General features: G+C 60.9%; 1 protein-coding gene across 3 annotated transcripts; it reads right to left on the bottom strand.

The window, feature by feature from the left end:
- Nucleotides 1-161: 161 nt before the first annotated feature.
- Nucleotides 162-20,996, bottom strand: LOC104063099 (zinc finger protein OZF). 3 transcript variants are annotated; one of them, XM_054058454.1, is made up of 5 exons: nucleotides 11,291-11,367; nucleotides 9,632-9,725; nucleotides 7,476-7,608; nucleotides 6,029-6,133; nucleotides 162-4,632 (listed from the first exon to the last, which is right to left on the bottom strand). In XM_054058454.1, exon 5 carries the CDS (start codon nucleotides 2,679-2,681, stop codon nucleotides 1,452-1,454), a length of 1,230 nt encoding a protein of 409 aa, XP_053914429.1. In that variant the 5' UTR covers nucleotides 2,682-4,632; nucleotides 6,029-6,133; nucleotides 7,476-7,608; nucleotides 9,632-9,725; nucleotides 11,291-11,367; the 3' UTR covers nucleotides 162-1,451. The 3 variants fall into 3 exon arrangements, with proteins under 3 accessions (XP_053914429.1, XP_053914431.1, XP_053914430.1); XM_054058456.1 differs by lacking the exons at nucleotides 6,029-6,133; nucleotides 7,476-7,608; nucleotides 9,632-9,725; nucleotides 11,291-11,367 and adding exons at nucleotides 19,163-20,126; nucleotides 20,334-20,438; nucleotides 20,674-20,996 and having other exon boundaries at nucleotides 162-2,508; XM_054058455.1 differs by lacking the exon at nucleotides 9,632-9,725 and having other exon boundaries at nucleotides 7,476-7,592; nucleotides 11,291-11,334.
- Between the last annotated feature and the right edge of the window lie 1,729 nt (nucleotides 20,997-22,725).

Below are 22,725 nucleotides of genomic sequence, written 5' to 3'. Positions count from 1 at the left end.
CCCGCGGGGAGGCGGAGCCCAACGGGAGACGCCAATTCCGCCCCAGAACGCTTTAGTCGTCTCCGCCCTTGTCGGCGGCGGAGCTGCGGGCAGAGGGGGCGGCGGGAGGCGAGGGGAGGGCTCCGGCCGTGCTTCGGGATGCTCGCCCTGCATCCGCACGACTCCTGGGCAGGCAGCGGCTGGGGACCGAGATGAGGCGGATGCGGTAGAAACCCCCCAGCAACGAGGGACGAGGGGTCCTGCAGCTCCCACGCGAGGGGTGACCAGGCACGGTGAGCAGATAGATCACGCAGCAAATTGTACCGGACAAATGGGTTCCCTCAAAATTTGTTTTGCACTTATTGATGGTTTCTAGATCAGAAAAGAACAGAGCTATAAATACACGTGGTCCTCACCTCCTGCATCTCAAGGGCTCCCTGGGGGATTCTCATGCCCCGCCTAAGCCACCGGCAGTCCCTGCTTCCCAGCAGCAGCGAACCCCCCCAGCACATCCTTTGCCATCCCCAGGGCTCTGCACGGCCTGGAAGGGGTTAACCTTCCCCCTCCCGCCCTGGCAGGCAGCCACATCAAGAGGCGTTACTCCCATTCTACAGGTGGGGAAACTGAGGCAAGGAAGGGATGAGCATCACATCGAGCCACGGGGCAAGGAGGGGAGAGAGAGACAGCTGGGGAGCCCTTGGTGGCCCCAGGGCCTCTCTCCTCCTTGGCCCATCCAAAACCGCCCCTCTTGCATCACGGCAAAGGGCTGTGCCAGGGGACAGAAGGGCTGCGCTGCACGCAGTGAGCTGTCGGCTCAGCTCCAAGTCCAGTGTCTCCGTGTCGGACAGGGGGAAGGAGAAACTAGGACTCTCAGATCCAGAATGACCCCTTTCCAACCAGCAGCTGGACTGGGGTCCCTGTGCAGAAGAGAAGGGGGGGCTGTGACTGCAACAGTGGGGGGGATCACAGAGAGGTGCCCAAGCCAGGCCTGACACAGCATCGGGGACAGAAAACCCCATGAGGGGAGAGCCCTGTGCTGGTGGGGAGGGGCAAGGTGACCCCAGTCTTCATATCAACCCATTGCAATTGGCTTTGAAAGGTTTCTAAAGAGGCAGCGACTCAGGGTGAGGGAAGACGAAGCCTCCCATGATGTGGGGGATGTGAACAGTGCCAGCACGGGGCACTCACTCTGGGTCTCAGCCCCACTGCGTGTCCCCACAAGTGGCCACCAGCCCCATCTGGAGCAGCTCTTCCAGCACTGCAGAAAGCCAGCAGCATCCCTGCTCCTTCCCTCTCCGGTGTCTCCTGCCCAGGAACCCGGGGCTCCACCACGCCGTGCTACAGCCAGGGAAAGCCCCAGCCCCACGGCAGCTCTAAGTCTCCAGTGATGGCATCGGTCCTCCTCTCACCGCTCCAGCCGTGGGGATGTGCCACGGGCAGGATACCGGGCTCTCCCACAACCACCAGCCCCCCTACTTGTACTTGGACAAGGCTTCCAGTGACACTGGGAGCTTGCTGCAGGACATGAGGAGCGGGTGCATGGGGAGGAACGGGTTGAAGGACTCTCCTTCCTGGTAGCAGGAGAGGATCCTCTCCTCCGTGTGCACACTCTGGTGCACCGTCAGCTCCTTCTTGTGGCTGAAGATCTTGCCACACTCAGTGCAAGGGTAGACCCGCTCCACTGTGTGGGTAAGGTGGTGGGTCCGGAGGTTGCCCTTGTACTTGAAGCTCTTCCCGCACTCCAGGCAGGTGAAGGGACGCTCACCCGTGTGGATGCGCTTGTGCTTCATCAGCGTAGTCTTCAGGTTAAAGGTCTTGCCGCACTCGGGGCAGGCGAAGGGGCGCTCGCCAGTGTGGATGCGCTGGTGGGTGATGAGGGTGCCCTTGCGGTTGAAGCTCTTGCCGCATTCGGTGCAGGTGAAGGGCTTCTCGCCGGTGTGAATGCGCTGGTGCTTGATCAGCTCACCGTTGTGGCTGAAGCACTTGCCACAGTCTGCGCAGGCGAAGGGGCGCTCGCCGGTGTGGATGCGCTGGTGCCGGGTCAGGTCGCCATTGCGGCTGAAGCTCTTGCCGCACTCAGAGCAGCCAAAGGGACGGTCACCGATGTGGATCTTCTGATGGAGGATGAAGGTCTTCTTGGCGCAGAAGCCTTTGCCACACTCAGCACAGATGAAGGGGCGCTCACCGCGGTGGATCTTCTGGTGGGTGAGGAAGTTGGCCTTACGGTTGAAGCTCTTGCCGCACTCGGTGCAGGAGAAGGGTTTCTCACCGGTGTGGATGCGCTGGTGCAGGATGAAGGTCTGCTTGGAGCAGAAGCTCTTGCCACAGACGGTGCACTCGAACGGCTTCTCACCTGTGTGGATGCGCTGGTGCCGCATTAGGTCGCCCTTCTGGCTGAAGCTCTTGCCGCAGATGGTGCAGGTGAAGGGCTTCTCCCCTGTGTGAACCCGCAGGTGGGTGATGAGGTTCCCCCGGTGCTGGAAGCTCTTCCCACACTCGCTGCAGGTGAAGGGACGCTCAGCTGCGTGGCTGCGTGGCCGCCGCGCCAGCTCGGGGCGGGGGACCACGATGCTGCCCACCCCACAGGGAGAGGCAGAAGGGGGTTTCTGCCCAGCGCTGCTCGCTGGCACCACTGGAGCTGGGCTCTTCTCCAGGCAGTGCCCCCGGCGCTCGGGGGTGGCTCGTGGAACCCTGGGCACCATCAGGCTGCACCGGAGCTCGGCCGCTGCACCCTGCGCCTGCTGCCCTATCCCTGGGCTGAGGTGGGACTGGAGTCTGAGCTCCCGGGGGCCCCCCGAGGCACCCCTCAGGCTCTTGGCCAGCTCTGCTGCCTCTGGTTTCACGTCCTCAAGCTCCTCCTTAGGACGCCACTCCCCATCGCCACCTGCCAAGAGAAGGGAGCCCTGCTGTGACCTGCTGCAGCTCCAGAGCCCTCCCAGGAGACCTTGCAGCCCTGCTCCCCTCACGGGACATCTTTAGCATGCCTTCCCAAACGTTGGGCTCATGCAACTGCAGCAACTAGGCTGCTGTGGATCTCCAACCCGTTCCCACCACTGCTGGAGCACCAGCACCTCAGCCCTGCCTTGGCGCCGCGGCGAGGCTGGCCAGGAGCTGCAGGGTCAGCCTGGGTTCCCACCTGGCTGGAGAACAGCTCTGTAGAGAAGGACCTGGGGGTCTTGGTGGATGACAAAGCTCAACATGAGCAAGCCATGTGCTGCAGCAGCAAAGGCGGTCAACGGGATGCTGGGGTACACCAAGAAAGCATCGCCAGCAGAGATAAAGTGATTATGATCAGATGAAGAAGATGATCCAAGTGCTGGAGCACCTCTGCTTTGAGGACAGGCTGAGAGAGTTGGGGTTGTTCAGTCTGAAGAAGAGAAGGCTCCAGGGAGACCTTAGAGCAGCTTCCAGTGACGAAAGGGGCTCCAAGAAAGGTGGGGAGGGGCTCTTGGTCAGGGAGTGCAGGGATGGGATGAGGAGAATGGTTTTAAATTGGAAGGAGGAAGATTTAGATGAGACATTAGGAGGAAATTCTTCACAATGAGGGTGGGGAGGCCCTGGTCCAGGTTGCCCAGAGCAGTGGTGGCTGCCCCATCCCTGGAGTTGTTCAAGGCCAGGTTAGATGGGGCTTGGGCCAACCTGATCCAGTGGGACGTGTCCCTGCCCATGGCAGGGGGGTTGGAATTGGATGGGCTTTAAGGTCCCTTCCAACCCAACGCATTCCATGGTTCCATGATTTTCCTACTCAGCACTTGTCAGGCTGCGTGTGGAGTCCTCTGTCCAGTTTTGGTCCCAAATATAATCAGTTTTGGTTACACAAAAAAGATGTGACCAGGCTGGAGAGGGCCACAAAGATGATCAGAGGACTGGAAATACAAAGTGAGGTTGAGAGAGTTGGGTTTGTTCAGCTTTGAGAGGAGAAGGCTTAGGGGAAACTTATGACCATCTACTAGAACATCCTCCAAGAGGATGGAGACTCGTTTATGAAGAGTCACATGCAAAAGACAAGGGTAATGGGGAGAAGTTGCTCCTGGGGAAGATTCTGATTGGATTTGAGCAGAAAACCTTCCACCATGAGAACAATGAAACATGGGAATTACCTCCCCATGGAAGTGGTGGATTCCTCTGCACTGGACACTTTGAAGGCTCAGCTCAACGGGGCACTGGGCCATCTCATTTAAATTATAGATCACCTAAAAAGGTTGGACCAGATGATCCCCGAGGTCCCTTCCAACCTGGCGTTCAAGGTTTCTATGACTGATTCCACAGTCCTGCCTCTGGGGTGGAGTTAATGTCTCTGAGGGTGTCTGGGTGAGGACATTCCAGACAAGCACACCACCCAGACAATTATTAAGAAGGATTTCTGCAGGACCTGGCCTGTTACAGGTACTTGGGGCAGGATCCTGCACCCTGGGCTCTCTGTGGGGTGACCTGCTGCAACATGCTGTGTGTTGAGGAAGGAACCTTCCCCTGCTCTGCACCCAGCGAGCCGGGGCACTCGCCCCATCCTGCTGGACCTCCCAGAGCCATCCTGGTGCTCACCTGCACCGCTGTGGTGGCCAGGAGCTCCTGGGTCATCCAGACCTCGTGGGCACCCGATGAACAACTCCTCCTCTGGCTCCACCTTCACGATGATCTCGGGCTTGGCATTGCCTGCAGGTGGAGAGCGCGGCGGTTGGTGGGCGCAGGGCAAGGCCAGAGGAGCCGCAGGAGCCGCGGATGGGCTCTTCCACACACCCATCCCCAGCTTGGTGTCCTCGTTTGAGCTCATCTCCCACCTCAGAATCCAGCACCGAACCCTCCTGCATAGGATACAATGCCAGCACCCGGCAAAGCATCCACACACTCTGGCTGCATCTCCCTTCTCCCACCCAGCACCCAGCAAAGCATCCAGACACTCTCATTTCACCTCCCTGCTCCCACCCAGCACCCAGCAAAGCATCCGGACACCCTGGCTTCATCTCCCTGCTCCCACCCAGCACCCAGCAAAGCATCCGGAAACCCTGGTTCCATCTCCCTGCTCCCACCCAGCACCCAGCAAAGCATCCGGACACCCTGGTTCCATCTCCCTGCTCCCACCCAGCACCCAGCAAAGCATCCGGACACCCTGGATCCATCTCCCTGCTCCCACCCAGCACCCAGCAAAGCATCCGGACACCCTGGTTCCATCTCCCTGCTCCCACCCAGCACCCAGCAAAGCATCCGGACACCCTGGTTCCATCTCCCTGCTCCCACCCAGCACCCAGCAAAGCATCTGGACACCCTGGTTCCATCTCCCTGCTCCCACCCAGCACCCAGCAAAGCATCCGGACACCCAGGCTCCATCTCCCTGCTCCCACCCAGCACCCAGCAAAGCATCCGGACACCCTGGTTCCATCTCCCTACTCCCACCCAGCACCCAGCAAAGCATCCGGATACCCTGGTTTCATCTCCCTGCTCCCACCCAGCACCCAGCAAAGCATCCGGACACCCTGGTTCCATCTCTCTGCTCCCACCCAGCACCCAGCAAAGCATCCGGACACCCTGGCTCCATCTCCCTGCTCCCACCCAGCACCCAGCAAAGCATCCGGACACCCTGGTTCCATCTCTCTGCTCCCACCCAGCACCCAGCAAAGCATCCGGACACCCTGGTTCCATCTCCCTACTCCCACCCAGCACCCAGCAAAGCATCCGGATACCCTGGTTTCATCTCCCTGCTCCCACCCAGCACCCAGCAAAGCATCCGGACACCCTGGTTCCATCTCCCTGCTGCCACCCAGCACCCAGCAAAGCATCCGGACACCCTGGATCCATCTCCCTGCTCCCACCCAGCACCCAGCAAAGCATCCGGACACCCTGGTTCCATCTCCCTGCTCCCACCCAGCACCCAGCAAAGCATCCGGATACCCTGGTTCCATCTCCCTGCTCCCACCCAGCACCCAGCAAAGCATCCGGATACCCTGGCTCCATCTCCCTGCTCCCACCCAGCACCCAGCAAAGCATCCGGACACCCCGGCTGTGTCTCCCCTCTCCCCTCCCAGCCCCCCCCGGCCCCCCCATCCCCACTCACAGTCCTCGGTGTCCTGGGGGATGTCCTCCTCCCGGGAGCTGGAGCAGGAACTGCCGTACGCTTCATCCTCGGACTCGCTCTTCACGCCACCCTCCACTTTGATGCCTGCGGAAGGTAAAGCCCAACTCGTGCATCCAGATGGAGCGCTCAGGGGTGTCCTCGTGCTCTACCCGTGCTGGCATCAGTTCCAACCTCGCTGCTCTTTAATGCCAGGTTCCCAGGAGCTCCTGCAGCCAATGGGAGCCACATTCCCAGGGCTGGGACGCTGCATCCGCAGGGAAACAAGGTGACAGCGCTAGGCACAGAACCTTGGGGATGCGGAACACTCGGCTATTAAATATTACGCAAGAAAAGGAACTGCACGTTTTCCTCCCCAGGGCTCAGCGCCGGGTCCAGTGCTGTTCAATGTCTTTATCAATGACCCGGACGAGGGGATCGAATGCACTTTAAGTAAGTTTGCGGAGGACACCAAGCTGGGTGGAAGTGTGGATCTGCTGGAAGGGAGGGAGGCTCCAAAGGGATCTGAACAGGCTGGATTGATGGGATGAGACCAATGGCATGAGGTTCAACACGGCCAAATGCCGGGTCCTGCACTTGGGGCACAACAACCCTATGCAGTGCTACAGACTGGGGGAAGAGTGGCTGCAGAGCTGCACGGAAGAGAAGGACCTGGGGGTGATGGTTGACAGTGACTGACCATGAGCCAGCAGTGGCCCAGGTGGCCAAGAAGGCCAACGGCACCTTGGCTTGGATCAGAAATGGGGTCACCAGCAGGTCCAGAGAGGGGATTCTGCCCCTGGTGAGACCGCACCTCAAATCCTGTGTTCAGTTCTGGACCCCTCACCACAAGAAGGATTTGAGGCTCTGGAGTGTGTCCAGAGAAGAGCAAAGAAGCTGGTGAGGGGCAGGAGAACGTCTTAGGAGGAGCGGCTGAGGGACCTGGGGGTGTTTATCCTGGAGAAGAGGAGGCTGAGGGGAGACCTTATTGCTCTCTACAACTGCCTGAAAGGAGGTTGTGGAGAGGAGGGAGCTGGGCTCTTCTCCCAAGTGACAGGGGACAGGACAAGAGGGAATGGCCTGAAGCTCCGTCAGGGGAGGTTCAGTTTGGATATCAGAAAAAAATTCTTCCCAGAAAGAGTCATTGGGTACTGGAACAGCTGCCCAGGGAGGGGGTGGAGTCCCCATCTCTGCGAGGACTTAAAAGATGGGCAGATGAGGTGCTCAAGGACATGGTTGAGTGGCAGATAGGAATGGTTGGACTCGACGATCCTGGAGGTCTTTTCCAACCTGGTGATTCGGTGATTAATTCCCAGCTACCAAACGGCACCGGCATGCGCTGTCCCAGTAAGACTCCGCAGAGCATCACCCGGATCAGCCTGTGCGGTACAAAGACTCAATCCCAGCGGGTCGCGCTCAGCTCCCAACCACCCGCTCTGCAGTCGCTCACCGGTGCTGGGGACACTGGGGATGGTGGCACCCAGGCCCTGGGGACACCCGATGTAGGACTCATCCTCCGGCTCCGTTTTCACCACGATCTCGCCTTTCACTCCCGGACAGCCCTTTCCTGAGGAAGACAAAAGCTGCTCTGGGGTTCCCGGGCGGCAGGGGGTGATGGGCATCGCGCTGGTAGCAGCAAGTGATGTCACCGCAGCCTCCGCGCTCCCTGCAGAGCCCGGCATGAGGGCCCAAACCCTCCCAAACCAGAGGACCATCCAGAGGGACCTGGGCGAGCTGGAGAAATGGGGCTGGGTGAACCTCACGAGGTTCAACAAGGCCATGGGCGAGGTCCTGCACCTGGGGAATCCATGGTTCCAATACAGGATAGGGGATGATGGGATTGGGAGCAGCGCTGAGGAGAAGGTCTTGGGGTGCTGGTGGGTGAGAATCTCGACATTGAGCCGGGCAATGTTCGCTCGCAGCCCAGAAACCACCCGTGTCCTGGGTTGCATCCAGAGCAGCGTGGCCAGCAGGGACGGAGGGGATTCTGCCCCTCTGCTCCGCTCTGGGGAGACCCCACCTGGAGCCCCATGTCCAGTTCTGGAATCCCCAGCATAAGAAGGAGATGGAACTGTTGGAACGGGCCCAGAGGACGCCATGGACATGATGCATGGGCTGGAGAACCTCTACTGTGAGGACAGGCTGAGAGAGTTGGGGTTGTTCAGAAGAGAAGGCTCCAGGGAGACCTTAGAGCAGCTTCCAGTATGGAAAGGAGCTCCAGGGAAGCCGGAGAGGGGATTTTTCCAAGAGCGTGGAGTGATAGGATGATGGGGAATGGCTTTAAATTGGAAAGGGGAAGATTTAGATTAGACCTTAGGAAGAATTTCTTCACAATGAGGGTGGGGAGGCCCTGGCCCAGGTTGCCGAAAGCAGTGGTGGCTGCCCCATCCCTGGAGGTGTTCAAGGCCAGGTTGGATGGGGCTTTCTGCAACTGAATCCAGTGGGAGGTGTCCCTGCCCATGGCAGGGGGATTGGAATTGGATGGGCTTTAAGGTCCCTTCCAACCCAACCCATTCCATGGTTCCATGATTATCCTACTCAGCACTTGTCAGGCTCCTGCCCTCCATCCATGGATCCAGCCTGGCCAGATCCCTCTGCAGACCCTTCCTGCCTCCATCCATGGATCCAGCCTGGCCAGATCCCTCTGCAGACCCTTCCTGCCCTCCATCCACGGATCCAGCCTGGCCAGATCCCTCTGCAGAGCCTTCCTGCATCCATCCATGGATCCAGCCTGACCAGATCCCTCTGCAGAGCCTTCCTGCCTCCATCCATGGATCCAGCCTGGCCAGATCCCTCTGCAGACCCTTCCTGCCTCCATCCATGGATCCAGCCTGGCCAGATCCCTCTGCAGACCCTTCCTGCCCTCCATCCATGGATCCAGCCTGGCCAGATCCCTCTGTAGACCCTTCCTGCCCTCCATCCATGGATCCAGCCTGGCCAGATCCCTCTGCAGACCCTTCCTGCCCTCCATCCATGGATCCAGCCTGGCCAGATCCCTCTGCAGACCCTTCCTGCCCTCCATCCATGGATCCAGCCTGGCCAGATCCCTCTGCAGACCCTTCCTGCCCTCCATCCATGGATCCAGCCTGGCCAGATCCCTCTGCAGAGCCTTCCTGCCTCCATCCATGGATCCAGCCTGGCCAGATCCCTCTGCAGACCCTTCCTGCCCTCCATCCATGGATCCAGCCTGGCCAGATCCCTCTGCAGAGCCTTCCTGCCTCCATCCATGGATCCAGCCTGGCCAGATCCCTCTGCAGAGCCTTCCTGTCCTCCATCCATGGATCCATCCTTTCCAGATCCCTCTGCAGAGCCTTCCTGCCTCCATCCATGGATCCATCCTTTCCAGATCCCTCTGCAGAGCCTTCCTGCCCTCCATCCATGGATCCAGCCTGACCAGATCCCTCTGCAGAGCCTTCCTGCCCTCCATCCATGGATCCAGCCTGGCCAGATCAAGTTGGTCAAGCAGGACCTGAGTGGATCTGATGGTCACCGACACAAGTGAGCACATCACTGCCGTCACGCTTGGAGGCGGCCTGGGCTGCGGTGACCATGCATGGGTGGACATCAAGTTCAGGACCCAGCACTTGGCCTGGTTGAACCTCATACCGTTGGTCGCAGTGTCCTTGGCGTCCCCCCAAAACCGACTCTCCTCCTTTGGCTCCATCTTTGACAGGGACCTGGGGGGTCCCTCCACAATCACCTGCCCGAGGGATGGCAAAGTCTCCTTCCAGCCCCAGGCGGGTGCCCCCACTCCATCCCAGTGCCCCACCCACTTGTCCTGGTGTACCCCCCCAGCTTGTCCCAGTGTCCCTCCTACCAAGGTCCCCCCTGCCTGTCCCAGTGTCCCCTCCTGGTGCCACCTCCACCTCTCCCAATGCCCCCCCAATCTCTCCTAGTCCCCCCCCTTTATGTTCCCCTCACCTCTCCCAGTACCCCTGTCCCAACGCCCCCCATCTCTCCCAGTGCTCCCTCTCAATGCCCCCCCACCTCTCCCAGTACCTCCTCCTGATGCCCCCATCTCTCCCAGTACCCCTGTCCCAATGCCCCCCCATCTCTCCCAGTACTCCCTCTTGATGTCCCCCCATCTCTCCCAGTATCTCCTCCCGATCCCTCCCACCTCTCCCAGTAACCCCCTTCCCAATGCCCCCCCATCTCTCCCAGTACCTGCCTCCCAATGCCCCTTCACCTCTCCCAGTGCCCCCTTCGGATACTCTCCCATCTCTCCCAGTGTCCCCTCCCATCCTGGTGCCTCTCTCCCCAATGCCCCCCCCCATCCTGATGCCCCACTCCCAGTGCCCCCCCTCCCATCCTGGCACCCCCCTCCCAGTGCCCCCCCTCCCATCCTGATGACCCCCTCCCAGTGCCCCCCCTCTCATCCTGATGCCCCCTCCCAGTGCCCCCACCAATCCTGATGCCCCCTCCCAGTGCCCCCCCTCCCATCCTGATGCCCCCTCCCAGTGCCCCCCCAGTGCCCCCCCTCCCATCCTGATGCCCCCTCCCAATGCCCCCCATCCCATCCTGATGCCCCCTCCCAGTGCCCCCCCCATCCTGATGCCCCCTCCCAGTGCCCCCCCTCCCCATCCTGGCGCCCCCCTCCCATCCTGATGCCCCCCCTCCCAGTGCCTCCCCATCCCATCCTGATGCCCCCTCCCAGTGCCCCCCCTCCCATCCTGATGCCCCCCTCCCAGTGCCCCCGATCCCATCCTGATGCCCCCTCCCAGTGCCCCCCCCCCAATGCCCCCCCTCCCATCCTGATGACCCCCATCCAGTGCCCCCCTCCCATCGCCCCCCATCCCATCCTGATGTCCCCCTCCCAGTGCCCCTCCTCCCATCCTGATGCCCCCCTCCCAGTGGCCCCCTCCCATCCTGATGCCCCCTCCCAGTGCCCCCCCTCCCATCCTGATGTCCCCCTCCCAGTGCCCCGCCCGTTATCCTGATGCCCCCCTCCCAGTGCTCCCCCCTCCCCCTTCTCGATGCGCCCCTCCCATCCCGGTGTCCCCCTCCCATCCTGATGCCCCCTCCCAGTGCCCCCCTCCCATCCTGATGCCCCCCTCCCAGTGCTCCCCCCCCCCCCTTCTCGATGCGCCCCTCCCATCCCGGTGTCCCCCTCCCAATGTCCCCCTCATCCTGCTGCTCCCCTCCCGAGATGCTCCCTCTCCCCATCCCAGTGTCCCCCTCCTATCGTCTCCCCCCAGTTCTCCCCCCTAACCCTCCTCCCCGATACCGCCCCCCCCCCTCCGGTGCCCCCCCCCGTTTCCCCCTCACCGCTCCGCGGCTCCGGGGCCGCCGATGGCCGCCGAGCGGCAGAAGCGCCCCGGGGCGGGCGGCGCACGGGGCGAGGCAGACAAAGGGCTCCCGCCCCGCTGCCTGCCGGGACCTGTAGTCCTGACCCCCCCCGGGTCCCCTCCTGGATGCCCCGGGGTCCCTCCGAGCCGGGGTACTCCCATCCCTCCCAACAGGGATGCTCCGGAGTCCCCTGCTTTGGGGTGATCCAGTGTCCCCGAACAGGGATGTTCCAGTGTCCTTCAGGTTGGGATGCTCCGCAGTCCCCGAAAAGGTATGATCCAGTGTCCTCGAACAGGGATGCTCCGGAGTCCCCTGCTTTGGGGTGATCCAGTGTTCCAAACAGGGATGCTCCAGAGTCCCTCAGGTTGGGATGCTCAAGTGTCCCCGAAAAGGTATGATCCAGTGTCCCCAAACAGGGATGCTCCGGAGTCCCCTGGTTTGGGGTGATCCAGTGTTCCCAAACAGGGATGCTCTGGAGTCCCCTGGTTTGGGGTGATCCAGTGTCCCCAAACAGGGATGCTCTGGAGTCCCCTGCTTTGGGGTGATCCAGTGTCCCCAAACAGGAATGCTCCGGAGTCCCCTCGTTTGGGGTGATAAAGTGTCCCCGAACAGGGATGTTCCAGTGTCCCTCAGGTTGGGGTGATCCAGTGTCCCCAAACAGGGATGCTCTGGAGTCCCCTGGTTTGGGGTGATCCAGTGTCCCCGAACAGGGATGCTCTGGAGTCCCCTGCTTTGGGGGTGATTCAGTGTCCCCAAACAGGGATGTTCCACTGTCCATGAAAAGGGATGCTCCAGTGTCCCTAAACAGGGATGCTCTGGTGTCTCCCAGGTTGGGATGCTCCAATGTCCCCCAGGCTGGGATGCTACAGTGTCCCCCAATTTGGGGTGCTCTGGTGGCCCCGGGATGCCCCAGTCTCCCTCCAAGCCAGGATGCTCTGGTATTCCTTGGCCTGGGGTGTTCCAATGTCCCCCGCAAAAGGATGCTTTAGTCTTCCTAAAAAAAAGAGTGCTCTGGTGTCCCCTGAGCTGGGATGCTCCATTGTCCCCCATCTTGAGATGTCCCTGTCTCCCCCAAGCCAAGAAGCTCCAATGTCCCCTCCAAAGGGATGCTCTGGTGTCCCCCAGGATGTCCTGGTCCCCCCGAGCCAGGATGCTCTGGTGTCCCTTGGGCTGGGATGGTTCCAGTGTCCCCCAAAAATGGGATGCTCTGGTTCCCCCCAGGATGCCCCAGTCTCCCCCCCAGGCCAGGATGCTCCAGTGTCCCCCAGGATGCTCTGGACTCCCCTGGGATGCTCTGGGCTCCCCCAGGCTGCGATGCCTTGGTCTCCCCTGGACCAGGATACTCCGGTGTCCCCTGAACAGGGGTGCTCCAATCTCCCAGCTTCTCCAGCTCAGGGAGAAGCTGGAGAAGTGGGGACACTCTCTTATTTCCCAGGTGCTGATGGGGCCCAGGACCTCTCTCCGACCTGGAGCGCAGCGCTGAGGGAAGCAGCTTGAAGGCACTGCAGTTGAAAATGTGATGAATCCGAATGATTGCACCAGTACAGGTTGGGGAAGGCACCAGCTCTGGGAAGGACCTGGTGCACAAGGAGTTCCCCGTGAGCCAGGATCGCGCTCTTGTGCCCAGCAGCCAACCCTGCACTGCAGGAGGAGGACGAGAAGAGCAAATCCCCCTTTCCCTGTACCCCCAGCTGCAGCATCCGCAACCCAAGGCTGTTCAGGAGCTGCTGTACCTTAGTTTTCCAGCTGCAGATGCTCCCAACTCACACCCTCCCCCGACTCCTCTCTGCTCCCTGACCACGCGCCGCGGCCCTGGCAAGCGCTCATCCAAACCAAGAGCTCATCCAAACCGAGCGCTCATCCAAACCAAGCGCTCATCCAAACCAAGCGCTCATCCAAACCAAGCGCTCATCCAAACCAAGCGCTCATCCAAACCGAGAGCTCATCCAAACCGAGAGCTCATCCAAACCGAGAGCTCATCCAAACCGAGCGCTCATCCAAACCAAGCGCTCATCCAAACCAAGCGCTCATCCAAACCCAGCGCTCATCCAAACCCAGCGCTCATCCAAACCGAGAACTCATCCAAACCGAGCGCTCATCCAAACCGAGCGCTCATCCAAACCGAGCGCTCATCCAAACTGAGCGCTCATCCAAACCGAGCGCTCATCCAAACCGAGAGCTCATCCAAACCGAGAGCTCATCCAAACCGAGAGCTCATCCAAACCGAGCGCTCATCCAAACCGAGAGCTCATCCAAACCGAGCGCTCATCCAAACCGAGCGCTCATCCAAACCGAGCGCTCATCCAAACCAAGAGCTCATCCAAACCAAGAGCTCATCCAAACCGAGAGCTCATCCAAACCGAGCGCTCATCCAAACCGAGCGCTCATCCAAACCGAGCGCTCATCCAAACCGAGAGCTCATCCAAACCGAGCGCTCATCCAAACCGAGAGCTCATCCAAACCAAGAGCTCATCCAAACCGAGCGCTCATCCAAACCGAGCGCTCATCCAAACCAAGAGCTCATCCAAACCAAGAGCTCATCCAAACCAAGCGCTCATCCAAACCAAGCGCTCATCCAAACCAAGAGCTCATCCAAACCAAGAGCTCATCCAAACCAAGAGCTCATTCAAACCAAGAGCTCATCCAAACCAAGCGCTCATCCAAACCAAGCGCTCATCCAAACCGAGAGCTCATCCAAACCAAGAGCTCATTCAAACCAAGAGCTCATCCAAACCGAGCTCTCATCCAAACCAAGCGCTCATCCAAACCAAGCGCTCATCCAAACCAAGAGCTCATCCAAACCAAGAACTCATCCAAACCAAGAACCCCATCTCTGCCAAAAGCGTTTATTAAACTAGGAGGGAACACCGACGACGTGCTGCTCCGTGGCTTCAAAGGCACCAACAGACCCCTACGCCTACCTGGGACGTGGTGCTGTGCGGTCCTCGAGGGAAAAGCCACCGGCCACAAACTGAACTGGGTGGCCACGCTCTCCTTACAACCGGGAGGAGTGGTTCCCCCCACCACGCACTGCCCCTCAATTCAAATTAACCGACGAAGGAGTCCAGAAGAATGCGGTGAGTCCTGGTGAAGCGGCACAGGGAAAGGTTGAGGTGGCCGGGATGGCTCCGTTCTTCCTGCCAGTGAAGTTGGCCGGGCTGCCCATGAAGATGGCACCTCCACCACCCACCCCACCAGGAGCACGGGCTCAGCTTGCTCCTCATAACCCTTGTTCTCCAGACCCCTCCCCACCTCCGTTGCCCATCTCTGGAGATGCTCCAGCCCATCAACGTCCTTCTTAGGGTCCCAGTACAGCTTCTCCCACCACCCTGTCAGCCCTGCCTGCTCCTCCAAGGAACAACAGGTAGTGACGTCCTGGAACGTCACCAGGACCTGCAGTGGCGAAGCCCCCCCTCAGCACCCCAGCAGCACTTTGGATGGAGAACACAAGCTCAGCCTGAGGAGCACGAGCAGCCAGGAGTGCTGGGAACACAGCGGGACAGCAGAGCGCCGTGCAGCCGTTTGCATGGAATTGCACGGAGGAAGGGCACAGTCACCCCACCAGCGAGTCCCCAAGCTTGGAGCATTGATGGGGTTGTTGTGACCCATGTGCAGGAGCCTGGTTGAAGGCTATTCCCCTTCATCCATGGATCCAGCCTGGCCAGATCCCTCTGCAGAGCCTTCCTGCCCTCCATCCATGGATCCAGCCTGGCCAGATCCCTCTGCAGAGCCTTCCTGCCCTCCATCCATGGATCCAGCCTGGCCAGATCCCTCTGCAGAGCCTTCCTGCCTCCATCCATGGATCCAGCCTGGCCAGATCCCTCTGCAGAGCCTTCCTCCCTCCATCCATGGATCCAGCCTGGCCAGATCCCTCTGCAGACCCTTCCTGCCCTCCATCCATGGATCCAGCCTGGCCAGATCCCTCTGCAGAGCCTTCCTGCCCTCCATCCATGGATCCAGCCTGGCCAGATCCCTCTGCAGACCCTTCCTGCCTCCATCCATGGATCCAGCCTGGCCAGATCCCTCTGCAGAGCCTTCCTGCCCTCCATCCATGGATCCAGCCTGGCCAGATCCCTCTGCAGACCCTTCCTGCCTCCATCCATGGATCCATCCTGGCCAGATCCCTCTGCAGAGCCTTCCTGCCCTCCATCCATGGATCCATCCTTTCCAGATCCCTCTGCAGAGCCTTCCTGCCCTCCATCCATGGATCCAGCCTGGCCAGATCCCTCTGCAGACCCTTCCTGCCTCCATCCATGGATCCAGCCTGGCCAGATCACAGAATCACAGAATCACAAGGTTGGAAAGGACCCATTGGATCATGGAGTCCAACCATTCCTAACACTCCCTAAACCATGGCCCTCAGCACTTCATCCACCCGTTCCTTAAACACCTCCAGGGAAGGCGACTCCACCCCCTCCCTGGGCAGCTGTTCCAGTGCCCCATGACTCTTTCTGGGAAGAATTTTTTTCTGATATCCAACCTGAACCTCTCCTGGTGGAGCTTCAGGCCATTCCCTCTTGTCCTGTCCCCTGTCCCTTGGGAGAAGAGCCCAGCTCCCTCCTCTCCACAACCTCCTTTCAGGCAGTTGTAGAGAGTAATAAGGTCTCCCCTCAGCCTCCTCTTCTCCAGGCTGAACACCCCCAGCTCTCTCAGCCGCTCCTCGTCAGACGTTCTCCAGCCCCTCACCAGCTTCGTTGCTCTTCTCTGGACACACTCCAGAGCCTCAACATCCTTCTCGTGGTGAGGGGCCCAGAACTGAACACAGTATTCGAGGTGCGGTCTCACCAGTGCTGAGTACAGAGGGAGAATCCCCTCCCTGGACCTGCTGGTGACCCCATTTCTGATCCAAGCCAAGGTGCCGTTGGCCTTCTTGGCCCCCTGGGCACACTGCTGGCTCATGTTCAGTCGACTGTCAACCATCACCCCCAGGTCCTTCTCTTCCGTGCAGCTCTCCAGCCACTCTTCCCCCAGTCTGTAGCGCTGCATAGGGTTGTTGTGCCCCAAGTGCAGGACCAGCATTTGGCCTTGTTGAACCTCATCCCGTTGGTCTCAGCCCATCTTTCCAGCCTGTTCTGATCCCTCCCTTCCAGCAGATCCACACTTCCTCCCAGCTTAGTGTCATCTGCAAACTTGCTGAGGGTGCACTCAATGCCTTCATCCAGGTCATTGATAAAGACATTGAACAGGGCTGGACCCAGTACTGAGCCCTGAGGGACCCCACGTGTGACCGACCTCCAGCTGGAGTTAACTCCATTGACCACCACTCTCTGGGCCATCCAACCAGTTTTCAACCCAGGAGAGTGTGCGCCTGTCCAGAGGCTGACAGTTTCTGAAGCAGAAAACTGAAGCAGTTTCTGAAGCAGATCCCTCTGCAGACCCTTCCTGCCTCCATCCATGGATCCAGCCTGGCCAGATCCCTCTGCAGACCCTTCCTGCCTCCATCCATGGATCCAGCCTGGCCAGATCCCTCTGCAGACCCTTCCTGCCTCCATCCATGGATCCAGCCTGGCCAGATCCCTCTGCAGACCCTTCCAGCCCTCCATCCATGGATCCATCCTTTCCAGATCCCTCTGCAGACCCTTCCTGCCTCCATCCATGGATCCATCCTTTCCAGATCCCTCTGCAGACCCTTCCTGCCTCCATCCATGGATCCAGCCTGGCCAGATCCCTCTGCAGACCCTTCCTGCCTCCATCCATGGATCCAGCCTGGCCAGATCCCTCTGCAGACCCTTCCTGCCCTCCATCCACGGATCCATCCTTTCCAGATCCCTCTGCAGACCCTTCCTGCCTCCATCCATGGATCCATCCTTTCCAGATCCCTCTGCAGACCCTTCCTGCCTCCATCCATGGATCCAGCCTGGCCAGATCCCTCTGCAGACCCTTCCTGCCTCCATCCATGGATCCAGCCTGGCCAGATCCCTCTGCAGACCCTTCCTGCCCTCCATCCATGGATCCATCCTTTCCAGATCCCTCTGCAGACCCTTCCTGCCTCCATCCATGGATCCAGCCTTTCCAGATCCCTCTGCAGACCCTTCCTGCCTCCATCCATGGATCCATCCTTTCCAGATCCCTCTGCAGACCCTTCCTGCCCTCCATCCATGGATCCATCCTGGCCAGATCCCTCTGCAGACCCTTCCTGCCCTCCATCCACGGATCCAGCCTGGCCAGATCCCTCTGCAGACCCTTCCTGCCCTCCATCCATGGATCCAGCCTGGCCAGATCCCTCTGCAGACCCTTCCTGCCCTCCATCCATGGATCCAGCCTGGCCAGATCCCTCTGCCGACCCTTCCTGCCCTCCATCCACGGATCCAGCCTGGCCAGATCCCTCTGCAGACCCTTCCTGCCCTCCATCCATGGATCCAGCCTGGCCAGATCCCTCTGCAGAGCCTTCCTGCCTCCATCCATGGATCCAGCCTGGCCAGATCCCTCTGCAGACCCTTCCTGCCCTCCATCCACGGATCCAGCCTGGCCAGATCCCTCTGCCGACCCTTCCTGCCCTCCATCCATGGATCCAGCCTGGCCAGATCCCTCTGCAGACCCTTCCTGCCCTCCATCCACGGATCCAGCCTGGCCAGATCCCTCTGCAGACCCTTCCTGCCCTCCATCCATGGATCCAGCCTGGCCAGATCCCTCTGTAGACCCTTCCTGCCATCAAGCACATCAACACTCCCACCCAACTTAGTGTCAACTGCAAACTGACTGAGGGAGCACTTGATCCCCTCATCCAGATCATGGACAAAGGGATGAAACACACACTGGTCCCAACTCTGAGCTCTGGGGACACCGCTTGTGACCGTCCACCCACTGGATTGAGCTCTGTTCAGCACAACTCTGTCATGGGAGGAGATCAAGTTGGTCAAGCAGGACCTGAGTGGATCTGATGGTCACCGACACAAGTGAGCACATCACTGCCGTCACGCTTGGAGGCGGCCTGGGCTGCGGTGACCACACCCCGGTGGAAGTTGAGGTACTGAGCGATATGGGTCAGATGAAGTGTAAAATCAGGATCCTGAATTTTAGGAAAGCAAAATTCCAGCTCTTCAAGGAGTTGTTCCATGAGAACCCCTGGAAAACAGTCCTCAGGGATGAGGGAGCAGAGCAGAGCTGGCAGATCTTTAAGGATGCTTTCCAGAAAGAGCAAGAGCTCTCCATCTCCAGGAGGAGGAAAAAATGAGGCAGGGAAGGGAAGAGAGCAATGTGGTTGAGTCAAGACCTACTGGTCAAACTGGGAGATCAAGGGGGAACTGCACAGGGAGCGGAAGCAGGGACAGAGAACCTGGGAGGAGGAGGGGGACGCTGCTCGGTTGCGTAGGGATGGGGCCAGGAAGGCCAAGGCGCAGCTGGAGCTGAACTTGGCAAGGAACGGCAAGACTAACAAGTCAACAAGAAAAGGGAGGTCAAAGAAAGCCTATGCCTCCGATGAATGGAAACGGTGACCTCGTATCAACAGATGAGGAGAAGGATGAGCTTCTCACTAAGTTCTTTTTGCCCGTCTTCTCCAGCAGCCTCTCTTCCCACACCTCTCGAGGGGATGGACCTCAAGGCAGGGGCTGAGGGAGCAAAGTCGTTCCCGCTGTGAGATCAGGTTCCTGACCACCTGAAGAACCACCATGCACACGAATCTATGCGACCCGACGGGTTGCATCCCAGAGTCCTGAGAGAATTGGCCTGGGGAGTTGCCACGCCGCTCTCCATGATATTTGAAAAGTCACGGGCTGGAAAAAGGGCAACATCATCCTCATTTTTAAAGAGGATGAGCTTTGTCCTGCACTGCAGAGCGGCCGCAGCTACTGCTGGCAGCTCACCGGGTGGTCCCCTGCCTCGAGGGTCTCCCCGTCCCCATCTCCATGCGCCTGCTGGTGCAGCAGGAGCTTGCTCTTGGAGCTGAAGCCCACCTGGCAGTGGGAGCAGGCAAAGGTCTTGCAGCGCCGGTGGAGCTTCTTGTGCGTGATGAGGTTGGCCTTGTTGCAGAAGGACTTGTTGCACTGTGGGCAGGCGAAGGGCCGCTCGCCCGTGTGCACGCGCTGGTGCACCACCAGGTTCCCGCTGCGGCTGAAGCCGCGGCCGCAGATGGGGCACTTGTGGGAGCGCTCCTGCGCGTGGCTGCGCTGGTGGATGATGAGGCTCTCCTTCCAGCTGAAGCTGCGGTCGCAGCGCCCGCAGACGAAGGGGCGCTCCTCGCGGTGGCTGAGTCGGTGCCGCCTCAGGCTGGCTTCATCCTCAAAGCGGTCCTCGCACTCGGGGCACTTGAGGCACGCGTCGCCGACGTGCTCCTTGCCGTGCTCCTGCAGGTCGCGCTTGTGACGGAAGCTGTCCCCGCAGAGCGTGCAGGCGTAGCCGCCCTCGCCGCCGTGGCTCGCCCGGTGCCGCAGGAGGTCTCCCTTCATGCAGAAGGTCCTGCTGCACTCGGCACAGGCGTGCCGGCCCCGGCCGCGGTGCTTCTTGTGCGTCAGGAGGTTGCGGTAGTGGCGGAAAGCTTTGCCGCAGGTGTTGCACTGGTAGGAGAGCGTCGGGAGTTGGTGCTCATCCTGGTGCGCCCTCAGCCCGGCCTCGTCGCCGAAGCTCTGCCCGCAGGTGCTGCAGATGAGGAGCCCCTCGCCTTCCACCGCGGGTTCCTCCAGTGCCTGCTCCCCTCGCTCCCACGCCGGCAGCTCCCGGGGGGGTTCCCTGTCCCAGGCCCCCAGCTCCGCGTTGTGCCAGCCGGACAGGAGTGTGGCGTACTCCAACTCCTCGGCCGTCCCGGCTGGCGATGGCAACGGGACCCAGCGTTGGTGGTTGTTGTCCTCAGGCAGGTCCTCACCGGCACCCCAAGCAGCTGTCAGGAACAGGGGCGCCATCACGGTGAGGGGGGGTCCCAAGAGGGGGGCATGGCACACACAGCCCCGCCACAGTCCCCGTGGCACCGGCCGCTCACCCACCCCTGCGATGGCCACAGGACTACCAAGCACGGGGGGGCCGCAGTGGGACACCCAAACCCAGCCCGGTGCCCCCCACCCTGCGGGGTGTCCCCACGGTCACTCACATGTGCTGGAGGTGTCCGGAGCTCCACCGTCGTCCCAGCCATTGGGGACCCTCGTGCGTGGCTCTTCCCTGCGCTCCATTTTGTGGCTAAGCTTGGACTCGGGGTCTGCGCAGGAGAAGAGACCCCTCAGCAACCCCTGAGCCACCAGAAGCTGTAGGGACGTTCCTGAGGGACATCGGCTGCGGGAGGCAGCGACCGGTGCCAACCCCAGTCGTGGCCACAAAGGGGGGCGCAATAGTTTGGGGAGCAGGTGCCTCCAGAGCCCTTGGGAGCTGCCGGTGCCAACCCTGGTCACCGGAGCTGGGGGAGCCGCCTGGGGTCCCCGGGGGCGCATCCTTACCCAGGCTGGCAACCAGGTCATAGTTGTCCATCATCACCTCCTGGTAGAGGTCCCGCTGCCATGCCGCCAGCTCTACCCACTCCTCGGGGGAGAAGTAGATGGCCACCTCCTCGAACGTCACCGGACTCTGGAAGGCAGAGCAGGGGCTGAGGGGACCCGCAGAGCGGCAGCACCGTTGTCCCCTCGCTGGGGATGCCTGCGGCCACCACCGCTGCCTTTTCCTGGGAGATGCACAGAATCTCCCATGCCATGGAATTGGATGGTTGGAAAAGACCTTGGAGATCATAGAGTCCAACCATCTCTGTCCATCGCCGATGAGGATGGGATGGAAAGGAGGTGGGGATGGGATGGGAAGGGCATGGGTTGGGGTGGGATGAAGGAGGGGATGGCAATGAGGATGGAGATGGGGATGGGATGGGGTGGGATGCAAAGGGCATGGGGATGGAGATGGGGATGGGAATGGGAAGGGGATGGGATGGCCTGGGCTGAAGGAGGGGATGGCAATGAGGATGGAAATTGGGATGGGATGGGATGGGATGGGATGGGGTGGGATGGGGTGGGATGCAAAGGGCATGGGGATGGAGATGGGGATGGGAAGGGGATGGGGATGCGATGGCCTGGGCTGCAGGAGGGGATGGCAATGAGGATGGAGATGGGGTTGGGATAGGGATGGCATTGCATGGCATAGGGAGAGGGATTGGGATGCAGATGGGATGGAGATGGAGAACGGGATGGGATGGGGATGAGGACGAAATGGGGATGGGATGGAAGGCAGATGGGGATGGGATGGGATGGGGATGGGATGTAGGGAGTAACGGTGATGAGGATGGAAATGGGGATGTGTTGGGAGGGAGATGACTATTGGATATGAGGATGGGGATGGGATGCAGGGAGAGACGCAGGGAGGGATGGGAACCGGATGGGATGCGATGGGAAAGGATGGGGACGGGGGACGGGATCGGGACCTCCCCCCCACTCGCCGTCCCCGCTCCGGGGGCCCGAAGGGACCCGCTCGGCCGTACCTGCTGCATCTCGGCCTTAACGGGCGGAGGAGCCGCCGCCTCCCGGGACGGCGCCGGCGCAGCCACGGCCGGGCGGACCCGGAAGGGGAGGGCGGGGGCGGGACCGGGAGGGGGGGACGGTGCGGGGGACACCGGGTACCGGCAGCCGTGGGGACGCGGCGGTTCGGTGCCAGCTGGGGGGAGGAGCGTGGCGATGGATGAGCATCCGTCCCGGGCACCGGGAGCATCACCCGGGCATGGGGCGAACCGGGAGCATCACCCGGGCATGGGGAGAACCGGGAGCATCACCCGGGCATGGGGAGAACCGGGAGCATCACCTGGGCATGGGGAGAACCGGGAGCATCACCCGGGCATGGGGAGAACCGGGAGAACCGGGAGCATCACCCGGGCATGGGGAGAACCGGGAGCATCACCTGGGCATGGGGAGAACCGGGAGCATCACCTGGGCATGGGGAGAACCGGGAGCATCACCCGGGCATGGGGAGAACCGGGAGCATCACCTGGGAATGGGGAGAACGGGGAGAACCGGGAGCATCACCTGGGAATGGGGAGAACGGGGAGAACCGGGAGCATCACCCGGGCAAGGGGAGAACCGGGAGAACCGGGAGCATCACCCGGGCATAGGGAGAACCGGGAACACCGGGAGCATCATCCGGGCATGGGGAGAACCGGGAGAACCGGGAGCATCACCCGGGCATGGGGTGAACTGGGAGAACCGGGAGCATCACCCGGGCATGGGGAGAACCGGGAGAACCGGGAGCATCACCCGGGCAAGGGGTGAACCACGAGCATCACCCGGGCATGGGTAGAACTGGGAACACCGGGAGCATCACCCGGGCATGGGGAGAACTGGGAGCATCACCTGGGCATGGAGAGAACTGGGAGCACTGAAGGCATCACTGGGGCAAGGGGAGAACTGGGAGCATTGGGAGCATCACTGGGGCAAGGGGTGAACCGGGAGGACCAGGAGCATCACCCAGGCAAGGGGAGAACCCGGAGTATCACCCGGGCATGGGGCGAACCGGGAGCA

The sequence above is a fragment of the Cuculus canorus genome, chromosome 2 (assembly GCF_017976375.1).
Source record: "Cuculus canorus isolate bCucCan1 chromosome 2, bCucCan1.pri, whole genome shotgun sequence".
Classification (NCBI taxonomy): domain Eukaryota; kingdom Metazoa; phylum Chordata; class Aves; order Cuculiformes; family Cuculidae; genus Cuculus; species Cuculus canorus.
This window is presented reverse-complemented; position numbering and strand designations above follow the sequence as displayed.

What these genes read in the sequence shown, in the direction of transcription:
- LOC104063099 (XM_054058456.1), bottom strand. Translation starts at nt 20,959, where the DNA reads ATGATCTCCAAGGTCTTTTCCAACCATCCAATTCCATGGCATGGGAGA. An exon ending in TGACCTGGTTGCCAGCCTGG is followed by an intron (nt 20,439 to 20,673) that starts GTAAGGATGCGC and finishes TCTCCTGCGCAG; the next exon opens with ACCCCGAGTCCAAGCTTAGC. An exon ending in TCCGGACACCTCCAGCACAT is followed by an intron (nt 20,127 to 20,333) that starts GTGAGTGACCGT and finishes TGTTCCTGACAG; the next exon opens with CTGCTTGGGGTGCCGGTGAG.